Source organism: Cygnus atratus, chromosome 8, assembly GCF_013377495.2.
Source record: "Cygnus atratus isolate AKBS03 ecotype Queensland, Australia chromosome 8, CAtr_DNAZoo_HiC_assembly, whole genome shotgun sequence".
NCBI classification, from domain to species: Eukaryota; Metazoa; Chordata; class Aves; order Anseriformes; family Anatidae; genus Cygnus; species Cygnus atratus.
Genome location: NC_066369.1, coordinates 11,351,982 through 11,369,067, shown reverse-complemented (window position 1 = coordinate 11,369,067; position 17,086 = coordinate 11,351,982). Strand labels below are relative to the sequence as shown.

The window sequence follows — 17,086 nt, the reverse complement described above, 5'->3', positions numbered from 1 at the left end:
TTTCTCGCTTCGGTGAGCAACCTTTGCTTTTCTTTCATTAAACTGTTATTAATTAATCTTTTAATTAATCTTGACCCACAACTTTTTTTTTTAAATCCAATTATCTCCCCTTGTCCTGCTGAGGAGGGGTCTGAGAGATGACTTTCTTCCTTTGGTGTTCGTAGTCATTGGATATGAGCTGGTATATAGAACTGTAGCTCAACAGATCTGTCCTTTAACTTGTTTAATGATGGATTTTCTCTAAACAGGAATAAAATTTCTCTCAATCTGAAGAATCAGTAGTGTTTAGTTGGCTTACAAAGGACACATTTTTGAGTCCTGCTTAACTATTTACATAATATATTCATTTAATAATATGCTTCTTGTGAGCAATGTGATACTGCTTGCTAGCTGTAATCACACCAGGTCACCTGCCAGGTCAGAGATCACAAGTCATGCTTCCAGCAGGTCTTTTCCTACCTAATTTGAATTGAGCTAACAGTTCAGCTGTACTTTGAAACCTCCCAACGCAGTATTTATTACCTCCTCATTTGTTTTTGCTTTAGAAAACATTGTTCAATGCCTACATTCAGCATTTACATCTTATATGACAACTGCTGGTACAGGTGAGAGCATCCATAATTTATTTCACAAATATTTACTTGCTTCTAGGAGAAACTGGAACATTGATAGTGTGCTGCTATAGCATTAAAATACTTTATTGTGAAATGTGTGTATAAACGAGGCTGTTGCAGGAGTTTGACTGGCACTTCCCTCACACAGCCTCCATGCTCCATAATGCACAACATGTACAAAACAAACAAACAAACAAAAAACCAGCCCCAAACTTCGGTGCCCGAGCCGGGCTCTGCGCGGCGACTGCCTCAGGGGGTCCGCGCACAACATGGCGGCGGCGGCGTCGCCCCCTCACCGGGGCCGCGCGCAACATGGCGGCGGCGGCGCTGCCCACGAGCCGCCCCTCGGCCCGCAGGAAGCGGCGGGGCCGGCCCGGCCTGCGGCGGGAAGTGAGGTTGGCGGGGCCGCCCCCGCCGCGGCGAGGCGGCAGCTTCGGTCCCGGGCGGCGCCGAGCGGGGCGGCGGCCGGCCAGGGCAGGGCTAAGGGGGCGGCGGTCGTTGCCTGCAGCGCCAGCGGCATGGTGGGGGACGGCGACGAGCGGGCTCCGCCGGACGCCCCCGAGCTGAAGCGGCGGCGGAAGAGCCCTCGCTTGGCGGAGGCGGCGGAGAGGGAGAGGGAGGCCGAGCCTGAGCCCGGCTCCAGTGGGGCGCCGGAGGGTGAGCGGCGCGGCGGGGCGTGTGTGGGGTGTGTGCGAGGATTTCGGCAGGGGAAGCAAGGAGCTGGCACCCCCTCGGGGGGCCCCGCAGAGGCTCCCCTCACGCGTGTGTCGTTGCAGGGGGCGAGCTCGGCGTTGTGAGCCCGGACCGCCTGACCCGGCCGCCGATCCGAGCCTGCAGGGCGGCAGGTGAGTGCGGGGCTGTGCCTGCCCCGCGGCGCTGCGGGCCGGGCTTCTTGCTGCTTCCCCGGGGCTCGCAGCGGCGCTGCAGGGGTGCCGGCGTCGCCTAAAACTGTCCCGTGCCGTCGGGCGGTCGCCCCGTCAGAGGGCTGCAAGCAGATGGCTCTGCTTCCTTCCCTTTTTGTCTCCTGAGCTGGGCTGGGTGCTTTGGCGAAGGGTTCGGCGGCGCTCAGGAGGGTGAGTTGGGTGAGCTTCAGCTGGGGGGCACGGAGAAATCTCGTCCTGAAGGAGGAAGGCAGAGGCTGTGGATGTGTCTTTGGGGAAGCAGGAATATCAACATTAAGCTGCTTTAGGAGTGAGGGGGCAACTAGTTAGCAGGTAGAGCACAACGTAAAAAAGTGCAGCTGGTTAGCAGGTGAAAAAGCTTCATCTCTGAAAAAGCTGTGGGAAGCCACTCCTTTAGGAAGTATGGCTGAGTGGATTTATTATTTTTTTTTTCTTCCTGAGGGCATCTCTAAGGATGAGGATGGGGGGAAGATGTCATCCCCCCGCCTCCCCAGGCTTTCAGCGTCAGTGGCATTTGCTTATAGAATCACAGCATGGTTTAGGTTGCAAGGGACCTTGAAGCCCACCCAGTTCCAACCCCCTGCCATGGGCAGGGACCCCCCCACCAGCCCAGGCTGCCCCCAGCCCCATCCAGCTTGGCGCTGGGCACTGCCAGGGATGGGGCAGCCACAGCTCCTCTGGGCAGCCTGTTCGATGGCTCACCCCCCTCACAGTAAATAATTTCTTCCTTATATCTAATTTAAACCAACCTTCTTTCAGTTTAAAGCTGTTAACCCTTGTCGTATCACTACACTGATAAAGAGAGTTATATACACAAGTGTTGTAAAAGTGTGAGACTATAATGCTTGATATAGAAGTGAAGGAGTAATTACCTCCCTCACAGTCCTGCTCTCTGTAACTACTGTAATGTTGTATTCTTCTGCAGAGCTCAGGGAAGACCAGGGGGAATGCAGGGCCTGTGAGGCAGCAGGACAAACAGGGTGGATCTTTACAAGGGCTTTTATAAGGGCTTTGTTTCTTTGTAATTGTCATGCTTGCTGGGGAGCAGCATGGAAATGAAACCATGAGCAGGGGAACTGGCTTCTGACTTCTGCTTAGAGGTTTTAAATATAAATTAGGAAACCCGTTTCTAAAGTTAAAGAACGTTAAGAGTGTAAAAACCCTGCCTCAGATCAGGCATCTTCTCATTCACCTAGCTAACGGTGCACGCTAGTGACCTATGCTGAATTTGTCTTAAAATATGCAAGTAGAATTTATGACTGTACAAGCAAAGGGCACGTGATAGATGTTTTTGGGACCTGAATTTTTGCTGCCTGTGGTTGCTGTGGAATGTTGAAGGCTCATCTCTTGTGTTGAAGAAGATTGAACCCACAGGGGCAAACGTGTACCAGACTTAAAAGACCAAGTTGCAATGGTAAAGTGGTGGCTTTGTATTTTGGTTTATAAGCCTGTAGTTTATGAACTTACAGATTTCTAATCCCTTTGATTAAGCTGGTTTATGGAATGGGGATTGCAAGAAGATCTCTTGGCAAGTGACTGCAGAAGGTGGCTGGCTATCTAGCAGGTTTAAGGCGCAGGTAAATCCTCACTAGCTGCTCAGGAGGCACAAATGGTCCTTAGGGCAGGAGGCTCAAGGCCTTGTGAGGGTACAACAGGTGTGTTCTGGACTGGAAATTTATATGTATACACTCACGAAAGTTAAACCATGCAGGGGAGGCTTACTTTGCTCTGTAAGAGTTACTGTGTATGCTGTCTGCTTGCACCAATACTTTTCCTGTCAGTTGGATGCAGAAGATGCTGGTCTGCAAGCTGTGTTACCATGTGAGCAGTGAAGTATGTTTATATCTTTACTGTTTGCAAAAACTTTTAAGAGTGCTTTGAGAGTATGGGATGGTGCAAAAAAGAGGAGAGGAATGAAGAAGTATGGATTGCATGGGCAGCCCTCTTTAAATTCATAGATCATTCTGGTCTTGTGATTACTAGGCAATGCTAATGGTAAGAGTTTCTTGCAAAATCTCAGTGTGTAGTGAAATACTACAGCTATGTTGTTTGGCATTCTTGGAGATCAAGTGAATGGGAGAGAATCTTCGTTCTAGCCTGGTGGAAAATAAATCATTTAACTGCTGCTTAGGACAAATTTGAAAATACAGTGTCCCACTCACTATTTGCAAGTACTTTACTGTTTTACCTGTGACTTGATATCTTCGTTTAAAATTTATGGTTTTCTTTCACCTTTTTTCTTCTTTTTTGCCTCCTTTGTACTCTTTTTATACACTGGCATGCTAGAGTCACCAAAACGTATGAGAAAAAAGGTTTTGCTCACTATTTTTGAGGTAAAATTAATAAATGGTAGGTGGCAAGATGTGTGTTGTCCTCACACATATGGTAAGAGCTATAGAAGCACATTTAAAAAAAAAAAAAACACAACACGTGAAACCATGGGAGAACCCAGTACTGTTTTGGTTTGTTTGTTTATTTTTAACAAGGCCCAGTGTGGATGTTGCAGAGGAAGTTTTACCACTTGTATTCTTCTGTTTGCTGTTTCTTCTTGCTTATGTCCTCAGCTTGATCCCTGTATCATGATCTCTATTCCACAGGTGGACTACAGATTTCATTCCTTACCTAAAGGGATTTTTTTCCTTAAATCTGATTGTGCTTTGTCTTTTCAAACCTCTTTTGCTGGCGTTCTGCTTCTGACTGGCGTCCCAGCCCTGACCTTTGCTCTGTTATTTCTATCACCTTACTGGACTTTATTCTTCCTAGCTAGTAATGTTGACTAAGTTTGATTTCAGCATCTAAATGGCTGTGTGATTTTGGCTAACAATATAAAGGGGGGTTAGATTCTTCCCAGCTATCTGGGGATTAAATTAGGAGCATAGGTGCCTCAGATTTCCTTTATGGTTGATGGGAGAAAAAGCGACCCACCTAAAGGACAGCATGGACTATTTAAAAAGGGGAATTATGTTCTAAAGTTGCTTCTCTCTCTTTTTACCTCTTCATAACACTATGGAAAACATAGGACAATTATTGTTTGTTTGGAAATTGTGTGCCCAGTGCAAAAAATCTCTTTACTTCCAGGCTTGTGTATTTACTAGTTTACACTGATTTCCTTTAGTAGGGCATTTCCTAGCTCTTAGCATTTGGTGTCTTGATGTCTGTTTTTTTTAAAGTGTTTTTAAGCCAAAGACTCCTTTAAAAAAAAAAAAAAAGGAATAGAAAAAATGTGTGGTGGTGCAGAATGCTGTGTTTGTAGAACTCAAACTTGCCATAAACTTTTCAATTCCTAGTTACTTTTCAAGAAAGTAACTCTTATGAGATCGTAACTAGAAATATCACAGATTAAGATCATGTATGTTCTGAAACTGTGTCTAGGTTCATCAGTTTCGTGATGTTATGAGCACAAATGATACTGCAATCATACCAATCCTTTTTGTTTTTTCTCCCTGGTAGGCAGTTCTTCAAATTTCTTACTTCCAGAGAACCCAGCAAAAGAAAAAGCAAAGGATTACGATGGCATTGAACCCAAGAAACCAGCAGGGCATCAACCAAGTGTTCATGCACCGTTAAAAGGTAACAACACTAGTTTTGTCAGTGTCTTTCCCATGATGTAATAAATGATTGCTTAATTGCACTAAAATGACATCCCTTCAGTTTTCTTACAAAAGGGAGAGTCGTTGAGTTGAAATATGAACAGATGAAGGAATCGAAAATATTTTTCTTTTCAGGGTCTGCTCCTGCCTGTGAGCCAAAACTGATTGTAGTGTGACAGCCATCTGCTGGGGTGTAAAACCCCAATATGCAAGAAAGTGTTGTTTTAAACTTTGATAAAGACATAACCTTCTGTCTCCTGAAAAGCAAATCAAGATGAGTGATGTGATACCTGCTTCCAAAACTGTTATGTTTAGAAGAGTGGAGCTTTAACTGCCTCCTGCAAAGCAAAACAAAACCATCCCTTTTCTAAAAAGATGAGTTAGTTTCAACTTTTGCAGGGGGAAGCTAACTGTACCAAGTGTTTTCAGTGTTCATTGCTTAGGGATTGTTGATGCATATTACAGAAGCAATAGGAAAATACAATGAGGAAGAAAATACAAGCTACTTTATACCAGCAGAGGGTAGTTATGTTGCTGAAAGTGATTTGAATACATCTAAATAGATAAGCCACGTAAGGGAGGTTTTTAGGAGAGCTGGTAACTGGTTGGAGAGTGAGGGAGTTGTTTGCATTCAGTCAGTCAGTAACAGTCCTAATCACACAGTTAAATTCATTGCTTATGCAAGAGCACTGAAAGTAATTAGGAGTGCAGACTGACAAAATATAGACTCAAACTAAGTAGCTGAGATGTGCTCAAGAACAGATCTCTGTCAGCCTGCTGTTTCCCAGGAGCACATGAAGGCATTTTGCTCAGGCAGCTAGAAAAATGCCCCCGTTTGCTGAGCTCCTCCAGGTCTGATAGCATTGTTGTTAATGTGGCAACTTTACACTGTTCTTGTTTTTCCTTTCTGCTGAACCAGAGTTTCGGTTTCAAAAGTGTCAGACCCGGTACCTTCCAGTAGCAATCACAGAATCATGTGTTTTCATCATCATGCATTTTAAAGAAAAAGTGGGAAGGATACTCTTGTGGCATGTCGGGAAGAGCAGGGTGAAGGGCCACATTAAGCCCCTTCTATTAGATATGGAAGCTTTCTCCCTCTACAAAGGAGTCCAAGAGGCTGTCATATGGAGCAGGTTTGGTTTGTCAGTACAGTGCATGCTCCTTCCCTGAGAACTTGAAGATTGCATAGCAAGAGCTAGAAGCGTTTGGGTTGTCTGCTTTATTCTGAACTCTGATGTGATGACCAAGTTGTTTCATTTTTTGCTTTGGTTTCAGAAAGCAAGGCTGACTTCTTTGAGAAAAGTCAAGAGCTCCACTCAACTACACTACAGAGTAAGTAGAAAAATAGATACCTAGTGCTTCCCTGTTGGTAAGTGACAAGTACAGAATTCTTCTTTCCTCTGCTTACGTTTTTCTTGTGCCCTGTAACTCTGTCCAGGAGGGTAGAAGGGGACCCAGGAGGGAGACACAAATGGCAGCTGGAGCAGCTGATTTGTTCCAGAGCCAGGCCCTTCTGTGAGGTTATTCAACTTGCTGACCCAACAGAAAATGACCCTTTTGTTTTTTTGGCTGGGTTAGGAAGCTGAGTTGGTTCTTGGGGCAGTCGTAAGTGGAGAGCACATAGCAGTGGTATTGTGGGCGTGAGGGAGGGAACACAACCTTCACCTTTTGGTAGCAGTGTACCCACGTCACCTTCTCTGGACTTTCCCTGGGCAATGGTGGCCTGCTGTGATTTAAATCATCTGTCTGATACTCCTAGACAGGAGCAGCCTTTTTTTTTATACTGGCAAATGCCAATTTGTTCATCCAATGACCAATTCCTTGTTTCAGATTTTTATGCTGGTGGGGAGCTGTTTTGTGTTTGTTAGCTTGTTTTTTTTTTTTTTTGTTTTGTTTTCCTTTTCTCTTGGTAGAGTACTTGAAATAAGGAAAAAAAATGTTCTGAATTCAAATGTCTTCAGTTCTTGCCATCTCAGCATTTATTTCTATCCTGAACAGTAAAGATAAAAAACGAAGTCCTGTAAATCAGAATTCATTTTGGAGAACTTAGTGGTAGCTGACAATTGTGTTTTGTTTTTTTTTTTTTTTTTAAACCACACTGCCTTCCATGGGGGAAGCTCATCCTGTGGTAGCTGCACATTTGTGAAACACCTTTGAAAATATGACTTGATGCAGGCTGTTCTTGCTAGTCTGATACTGCTTATTCCTGTGCCAGAGGCAATACGTGCTGCATGAGAGATCCTGGGTGCTTGTTGACCAAATCAATGCTTGCTGGGTGAAGAACTCCTGAAAATCAATTGACGCTCTGAAAAGTCCAATGTGCCTAAAGAAGTTAGACCTTCTGAGTTAGGCAAAGCAAATAATTTGCTTGGCTTTCATTGCAAATTGCCTTGTAAATAAGGCAAGATTCCTAGGTAGGATAGAATCTGTTATTAGATTGTTCATTGAAATATGTTTTCCTTAAGGATATGAATCACAGCTGTCTCCTAAATATGAAAACTAGTCTCTGCAAACAGGGTACACTGTAAAATACAGAATTGGGGTGATTCTGATCTGTTAACTACTAGAAGCCTTGTGACAGCTTAGCCAGCTACAAGCTCCATGTCTGTGCCCTACTGCGGGTGGAGGGGAATTGCAGAACAGGGCAGCTCATTAAGCCGGTTAAGCTTTGGCTTAAACCAGAACTGCTTTTAGCACCTACTGTGATTACATTCATACAGAAGTAAGGTTGTAGTGTTTATTTTACTTTTCTTGAAATAACTACTACGGGGCGTGTTTGTTCAATTTATTCTTAGTAGTGTTATTGACAGTATCCTGATTTGGCTATATATTACTTTTGGACCAGTGGCTGTAGTTCTCAAGGAGCCAGAAATTCTCATGTCTTTTTAATTAACTGACTAAATGCAGAAAACGTGCTGACCAATAATTGCTCTGTATATATTCATACAGGTCTCCTGGGAAAGTAGTCCGTAACGCTCTTTGATGGATTGTGTCTGTACTTCTTTGCTGTCTGAACCCATTTAAATAAACAGACTAAAAGTATATTTTAAGTTGAAAGCTTGCATTTTTCTTTAAAAGCACAATTCATCCCAATCAACTGACTGACAGTGAAGCAGGTCTCTCAACCAAGCTAGCTGGGAGGGGATGTGAGACTGTGCCTTTAAAAAACCGCTGTTCTTTTCCTGCTTAAATCTTGCATTATCTTGTTTTCCTAAAACATATATTAATTGTTTCAATTTTCCGTCCCTCAAATTCTTGAGCAAAATGGGGGAACTTAAATGGGGCATGGTATCCTTGTGCAGAACATAACAGGCTGTTAAATCTGCCATTTTGTCATCTTGTACTTGAAATGTCTGAATTTTTATTTGTAAAACTTTTCAAAAGTTTTTTAAAAAAATCACTGGGGATGATTTGTGATAGGTTGGTTACGCTTTTTATGCAAGATTGTCAAGATGGCTTAAGACCTGACATTTGGCAAGGAGTGTAGTTGGGAATCCAAGAGTCAAAGGGGGCTTCTCAGGCTCGTAATAGCAGTGAATGTTTCATCTTCCTTGTTCAAGACTTGCCTTGCCTGCGTACAGGATGGTGATGAGGCAGAAGGAAATAGAAAGCCCCATACCTGATACAGTCGTACTCAGGATGAGGTCACAGCTTTGCCTTTGCTCCTGTTGGTAACCTTCTTGTAAGCTTCAGAGAATTCTGTATGTAAAAGCATAAAAAAGAACAGCTTTCCATCGAAGGTGATGCAGTTCTGTGACTTCAACTCCCTGCCAAATTCCCCACTGGAAGATTGCTTATAATTGTTGTCTTATGTATTTTTCTCATGTTGCTTTCTTAATCCTTTAACAGGCAGAAGTAAATTTCGAGATCAACCCAGTATAGTGAAGCAGTCACAGCAGCAGTCACAGCGTTTGGCCAAAAGTAAGACTTCTGCTTTCACTTTTATTTCATGCTTGTGTTACATAAGCTATTCCCATGCTTGTCCAAGTAGTAGATTTCCTGGTTGCTGGTGTTAAACTGACGGTCCTTGCCAGAACAGATGCTTTGCTCGCTAGCGCGTGTGTTTTCAGTGCTAAGGAAGGAGTCTTGTACAATAGGTAATGCTTCCACCCAAATTTAAGGTCTTCCATCTGTAATGTCTATGAGATTTGCTGCAAGATTAAAACTGAGGGAGGCCTAGTGATGTTCTTATTTAATAATTGTTGTGTTGCTGTCCTGATAAAGGTTAGGACATAAAAAGGTGGTGTGAGGTATAGTTCTTTGCTGTTGCCAGGGAGGTTGGTGTGTTTTGTTACTGATTTTACTGGGGACAGGATCAAGCCTTATGCTTGCAGTAGGTCAAACAAGTGTTAGTTTAACTGTTCAAATACACAACCAAATCCAAATATCTGATATTCTGTACGCTTCCTGTGCACTGTTTGCCATGTATACTCTTTGTGAAGCTGGCTGATGCAAAGAACACAAATGTTTTCTGATAGTGTTGAGCACCAGTGTTTGAGATGCAAATACTGCTGCAGAGACTATTTTTACTCCTTATCCTTAACAGGACAGGGAGGAGAAACAGCAACACACAAACCATCCTGGTGCTGCCAGATTTTCTATCAGGCTCTTTCTACAGAAACTAAATGTAGGAACAAACTTGATCTTTCTGAGAACCGTTTTAAATTGTTAGTTTGGATTTGGTTAAATAAAGGGTGGATTTTCCAGAAGAATTCCTTTTTTTCAGAAGTATGTCCAATTTCTTAGTCAATCTGGAAATACTTCAAAATGTCTTTTTTTTTTTAATGATGGGTCTTCACTAAGTTGCTGAAGAAGTGGAAGGTTTTCTTTTAACCTAGAACATCTTTCTCTTCAACTGCTGTACCAGTAGCTTGAGAGTAGGATGAGTTCATTGACCTCTACTGTATGCTCTTTTTTTTTTGTAAATTGTTGGCTTTTTACTCCTTTTAAAAACATAATTTTTTCTTCCTGTTTGCTCCTCCTTTCTATAGAAGGTGGTGGATCAAAGAGTGGATTTCAAAAGGGATGGACTTTACTGGTTCTGGCAATTGTTGTCGCACTGTTTTATGTCGGGTGGATTGGAATGCCAAGCCTTCTAGACACAACTTCGTCAAGTAGAAATACTCAAATTCTGCAAGCGTTTCGGGCCCGGATGGATAAACTCAAGGAAACATACCAAAGTCAGGACCCCAATCTGTGGAGAAGAACCCACGTGTTCCTTGAGAAACACCTCACTGCTTCCCATCTGCACACGGAGCCAGCCATCTTACTGTTCACAGCTGGCCAAGAAGCCGAGAAAGCACTGAGGTGCCTCAGTAATGAGATTGCTGATGCTTTTGCCTTCTCCCAGAATGCTACCGCAATCAAAATTAACGGGGCAGACAAAGCCGAAATGGATAGTGACAATGTTAAGATGGAGGTAGATAACGAGCTCAGCTCTGGGTTCAGCAAAGGCAAGAAGGTAGCAGTGGTGCATCGTTTTGAGTTACTGCCTGCAGGCTCCACCTTGATCTTTTACAAGTACTGTGACCATGAAAATGCAGCATTTAAGGATGTGGCTCTTCTGCTGACTGTTCTCCTGGATGAGCAGTCACTGGGAAAGAGCCTTACCATGAAAGAAGTTGAGGAGAAAGTGAGGGATTTCCTCGGGACCAAGTTCACCAGTTCAGATGTTCCTAGTTCTTACAATAGCATGGATACAGATAAGCTGAGTGGACTGTGGAGCCGTATATCTCATCTTGTGTTACCTGTTAGGCCTGAAAAGGGCCTTCCTGTGGAGGGATGCACATAAAAGTTGTTAGAGAGGACTCTGGAAAGGAGGAAGACAAAAAATATGTTGTAATGGCTGAACAGGGAAGAACCTACTGTGGCTGCTGAGCTCAGGCCGCACAAAGTCCTTTCTGTGCAAAGGATTTTCACCAAGTGGCAGGGTTGATTCTGCTAAAGTAACTGGGACTTCTCTAAATAAACTGCAGAACGTAAACAAGGAACTTGATTGTTCTTGGTAAGTTGTCTTCAGTAACTTACTCAGGTTTGGTGTCCTGGAGTTAGAAGCAAGCATCCACAACTGCAGAAACACTCATCTGCTCATGAAGCTATCTTGGTGCACTGTTGGCTTTGCTGTGAAGATCAGATCCCTTTCTGCTGGTGGATAAAAGCTAATATCACGTGTAACAAGGTAATGGGATGTAAAAACATCAGCTTCATCTGCCAGAATGGCTTACTTTTGTTATAATACATTGGAAATGATAAAGTGACATGAGTCTAAACACAAGTTTTTTCTTGGTCCATTTAACTACAGCATAGATGTCAGCTGTCTCTGGAGACTTCTAGAAATGGCGCGAATTGCTTGAGAGATTTGTGACTTGTAGAGGACCTTTCAGCAAGCATTTCCTCCTAAAATGAGTCTGCCCCAACCAGTCAGGAGAGTGAGAAAAGCTGGGATTCAGACATTAGCTTGAAGTTAGTAGTAGATGTCAGTTAAATGATCCCTTCGCACCTCTTTGCCTCACTGCTTCCAAGAATTCTCTGCTGTTTGTCAAAGCCCTGCGAGTCTTAAAATTTGGGGAAAAATGAAAAAGTCAGCCATGTGTGTACTAAAGACCTGTTATATCTCCTTTCCAAACAAAAGTTTAGGAGGACGTAATTATTTCTTCCTTTAATAAGATAACTATTTTTGCATCAAGAGAATTTATTTATTTGTGGTACTCAGTATACTAGAAAATGGATCTTTTTTCATGTGTCTGCATATAACCTGCTGCTTGCTGCATAAGCTTTTAGTGAAGAACAGATTTGCAACGCGTGTTTTTAAAACACATTTTTAGAGTGCCTCCTGCCAAGAATCCCTCGCATCAGACTAAAAACATCCATGTGTTTCTATTGTAAATATTTTGTGTAAAAAAAAAAAAAAAAAAAAAGCGAATTGCAGCACTTCCATTTCATTGCTGTTAGTATATGCTCTTGAACCACTGGTCTAAGTGCATTCAGTTTTATTGAGTTTGAATGAATGTGTGAAGACTGCTCTCAAATTAATGGGACATTTTCTTGTATCAGCTGAGATTAGTGGTTCTTGGACCCATCCTTTATTCACAAGTCCCTTGAGCTGTCCTGTAAACATCCTCATTAACTAGGAAAACCTCTTGGAGGCGGTGGAGCTTCAGACTTCTTTGTGCAAGCAAAGGAATTGACCAAAATCACCTTAAACATATAAATAAACATAAAAGAACACAGTTTGAGAGAGACACAACTGTGGTCACTTAAAGCAGTGGTAAATTTGTTTTGACTGCTTAGGTCCAGCATTGGATAGTGCTTTTTATTTTAATGAGAATAAATATAATCAGTAAAAAAAGACATGGAAGTGCTGCTGTTCTAGATGTTTAAGAATAGCTCAGGAAGCACAAGATGGCATTCGCATTTTGAACATTTCACTGGACAAATGCATTTTTTAAAAAACAAACTGTGACATTTCTGAGTGTACCCTGATAGCATATCTGCTTGTATATTATGTAAACTATTTTAGTAATCATTAAAAATAAATTTACTTTTTTTGTTTTATAAAACATTTTTCAGATTTGCCCATTGAATTTTATGTGCTCAGACTTTCTGGCTTATGTTTAAGGCTATTCCCTTACCTTTGACCAGATACATAGACCTAAAATAAGACCTTTTGCGAAATTTAGAAGTTCTGAGACACTTGAGTGGGGTAGATAGTATCTGGGCTATTCTCTAACTGGACATAATTCAGGAAATTGTAATTGAACTTTCTCTTGGTGTTATTGTAGTGTTTCTCAGTTCTCATTTCATCTGGAATTTATGTTAATATACGGTTTGCTTGTTTCATTAGTCTGCTATCAGAGTCAGCAGATGACTAAACAGATGACTTCATTCTTGTCCCATTCCTAGCCCCATCTTCCTGTACATTCTGTGCCAAGTTAGTGTGCTGTGTGCTGTGAATGGCTGGAGGGACGGGTCGTAGCTAAAAACTAGCTTAGAAAAAAAGGATGTACTTGGCAGAATTGCCATCCACAAAAAAAAAAAAAAAAAAGCTATGACATGAAGGCAGGAGATTCCATGCTCTTATACTAACAAAACATGTAATCCAGTTTAGTCTCTTTTATTAACTCCCCCCCACCCCGCCCTCCCAGATAAAGGATATTAAAGAATGATGTTCCCATATTTCAAGACAAAATAGGAAGGTGTCTGGAAGCTAAAGACTTAATGCTCTACTTGGTGCTGTGACAGACAAGAATTACATTTTTGGTAATTGTAGGGAAAGTGAAATGTATTTCCATGTATATGGTCTGGACAAAATAAAAGCAAGATGCTATACACAGCCCCTTCTTGAGGAGTGGGAAGGGTCAGAATTAGAAGACAGTTCCTGCTGGTGAAGAAGTAGGTCCTGTTTGTGGCTCTGTCCCTGGAAGTCTCTCATTAAGTATCAGCAGGTACCTAAGCCAGATCTCATTAAGTAACTCCTCCTCAGCCAGAGGTGAAGAGTAATACCTGTCTGTTGCTCACAGGCAGCTGATTACTATCCTCCTTGTATTATTATTTCATTGCCTGCAGCAGACACAGAGCCAGCTGATGTTTTCAAAATGATAAAATGCTTTGGCTTCTTCCAGAGAAATCTCATTTCTGAAGTTGACTCCTTAATTGTCAACAACTCAGCAAATCAAATAGCCTGTGATAGCAAAGGTGTGGTTATAGACAGCAAAGACATCAGGTCTGGCCTTGAGGCTGAAAAGGGGATGATTCTTGTTCTGTGGGCTTAACATCGTATAAGCTTTGGGTAGAATATGATTCTAGGGGAGCAGAACCAGTCAAGCTCTAATTTGTAGACAAAACAGTACAGAACACTTATTTTCCAGCACTCTGCAAATTGGATTGGAAGATGTAGCGCTCTTCTGGTAATAAGAAATGGCAGCACAGATCATTTGGTTGTGTTGAACAGTGAACTGTGTACGTTAGTAGAAATAGATTTTTAACTCTTTAATACAAAATTCTGAAATTACCTGTCTGTTTCCTTTACTGCTTTTTCCACCAACTGACTCAGGATCTTGCTTTTCCTGGAGTGAGACACTCAGGAAAGAGAAACTGGGATTTTGTCCCACTAGGGATCTTTTCCCAGGGCAGTCAAACTGTTCCTCGTGTTGTGAGCAGATGGACAGATGCCTGGGAGCTAGCAAGAATCCCCTGCAGGTAGCCAGGCCAAGTAGAGCATAGAACATGGGTCCTCTTCTGCAATTCCTGCTGTTGCCTTTGTGCACCTGGGGGATGGCAATACTTATTTTGCCTTCAGCAGCAAATGATGTAAAAGGGACCTAGAACAATACATCACCTCATCTGTTGTTACCTTGTCTCGCACACCCTGCTCTGAGTCACGTTGCACTGAGCAGAGGAGTTTTGAATATGCTAAGCAGGCTCATTATAAGGAATAATCCCCCCCTTTTTTTTACACCAACAACAGCATTTACTCGTTGTCCACAAATTAAAAAAAAAAAAGTCATGCCTTTGATATCTTATTGTGAAAAATGTATTTTGAAATGATAATTGATCCAACACAAATTGGGTGTAAAAGGCAAGGTGAGTTCCACGTTACGGTAGACATACAAGTACTTGCTGTAGAGAATGAAGCTATATGCACTGTCTGTGGTGCAATCGCCATTATGCATTTAGAAAAAAATGTGGTTTTGGAGGTGCATAGTGATACATGAACAACTTGCCAGATTCTGTGCTAAGACCCTGGAGCACAGCTGGAAAACTGAGACCAAGTCTGAAGTGATCTGTAGTGAGTCCTTCTGTTTTATAAGCCCAAATCACACAGAGAACAATTTTTCATGCATTGTTTCTGCTGTAAGACAAAGCTGCAAAATTGTAGGAGTATGTAGAAGGGGCAGGGAGGGAGTTCCTGTAGTCCTCACAGCTGTCCTGTGTCCTGTTTTATTGTCAGTGCCTGACAGTTGGATTTATAATGGAGTGCCTGGACAACCTCATTCCACGTTCAACAGGTGGAAGCACCCTTCCCCAAATTCCTCCACAGCTCTTGGGAGCCGTGTCAGTCAAGGAAAGGGGGGGAGACAGGCTAGGGGGGATCCATTCGCTCTTTCGGTTGCAATAGGCAGCTGCCTCTTTCTAATTTTAGAAGGGGTGTGCAAGGGTAATATGGAGTGGAAAACTTTCCAAACCTCTCTCTTAAAGCTGCAATAGCCAAGTTGGTGTAAGATGAGATTGTGGCTCCTTAGCCTTAACTTACTATCTGTCTCCATCCGCCACTTCCAGTGCTTGGGGAGTGCTTGCTGCATTATCTCCATTGCTTCGCAGCTTAACGAGCAGTTCATCAAACTGGATCGGGACCGGAGTGTTCAGTTCTTCCTTTTCTCTCAGCTGTGGCTGCTTGCAGGTAAAGAGTGTCCTTATTTCTAATCTTAGAGAATTTCCTAAGAGTACTGCATTTGCTGTAAGAATTTCTTTCTCCTTTTTTTTTGTGTCAGGTCTGCCTGTCAGAGCTTTATGCACACCGGTAGGGAGTCTTTAGTAATGCAAGGTTTTATGATTAAGTTCCACTGATACAGAGAATAAAAGCCGTATAGAAGCAAAAACAGAGTAGTCAAACATTGCCTTTTAATTTTGACTGACTGAAAAATGATTTTCATGTTTGAGAAAATCCTAATGTGATTCCTTGTTTGCCTGAAAATGAAAAGGAGCTTGAAACTAGATTAACTGCTTCCAAGCAGAAAAGGGAAGCTATGTTTAAAAGCATAATTAAAAAGCCAATGCATTACAAAAGTGCTGAATAATTTAAAAAGGCTGCCAAGCCTGCAATATTTAGCACTGAATTTAAGTAAACACTAGGTGATGATGGGGAATGTAATAATTTAATTTGCCCTTGTCTGTGATTAGAGCTCCCATATGCTCTAGTAATATTGCCTTCATTGACTGAAATTATTGTTATTATTTATAACCAACAGTTGTCTCCTGCATTTGGGAGGCAGAGATTTGTTCTTTGAGAACTTGGGAGGGAACGAGGCACCACTTACCACTTTTTCCTACTGGAGCCGTGCATGTCTTTCAGTGTTCACATATTTTTTTCCCTCACCTGGCAAAACAAAAACAATTTTCAAAGGTTTAACCACTGACATCTCAAGCTTGCCTCATTTCAAAGAAGGTACGCTTACTCTGGGAAACATGCTCTGTAATTAGTTTGTGTATGTAAAGGAGCCAAATTAAGGTTAAATGGGTATCCTGTAATTGTGACATGATTAAGTTTTGAGTTGCTTAAGCTTTGTAGCTGTAAAGCTCTCTGTGTTTAGGGTGTTTTCAAATGTTGTTCCCATACTGGAATAATTTATATGCAAAATGTTCACCATTCACAATAGGAGGGGCTATGTAAAAATCATTTAATCCTTTTCAGTTTAAGGGAGGGGAAGAAAAAAAAAAAAAAAAAAGCTCCAGTAATTTTAGTTATCCTTTAGGGGTTGGGATAGATAACTCTCCGCCCCCGTGCTCCCCCAAGAAATTTGGCATCTGTAATCAAACAACCATACTAATGATTGAAAACCAGAGTCTGGTGGAGTTGTAGACAAGCCCTGAAGGAGACATTCCCAAAATAACTGTAGGAATAATTTATTTTTTTCCTATTCTAATGACTTTCCTTCTTCAGTGGAAATTATTTTGTTACAGTTGGATAACATATTAGACCTATTTTTGAAATGTGGGTGGTTTTAATGCATTTTTGGGGGGAAATATATACAACAGCAGGTAGCATGCTAATAAACTCTTCCTGGTGTATAATAACTATTAAAAGTGAAATCAAGTCTGTGGCACTTAGTCATCTCTGTGAAGTTTTGCAAACATTTTGTTAATATTTAAATTCAAATTTGGAAACCGGGAGTAATCAGAGCTGCTTTCATTTTATTAAAAAAAAAAAAAGTTACTGTTTTTATAAAGATGATTTGGCTGTGAATACAAACGCCTGAGAGAT

General features: G+C 42.0%; 1 protein-coding gene across 1 annotated transcript; it reads left to right on the top strand.

Moving 5' to 3' along the window:
- Nucleotides 1-1,004: 1,004 nt before the first annotated feature.
- LOC118243613 (torsin-1A-interacting protein 1-like) lies at nucleotides 1,005-11,096 on the top strand. Its single transcript, XM_035537827.2, has 6 exons — nucleotides 1,005-1,271; nucleotides 1,391-1,459; nucleotides 4,967-5,086; nucleotides 6,382-6,438; nucleotides 8,956-9,027; nucleotides 10,098-11,096. The coding sequence occupies exons 1-6, from the start codon at nucleotides 1,133-1,135 to the stop codon at nucleotides 10,895-10,897; spliced, it is 1,257 nt and encodes a 418-aa protein (XP_035393720.1). The 5' UTR covers nucleotides 1,005-1,132; the 3' UTR covers nucleotides 10,898-11,096.
- The last annotated feature ends 5,990 nt before the right edge of the window (nucleotides 11,097-17,086 follow it).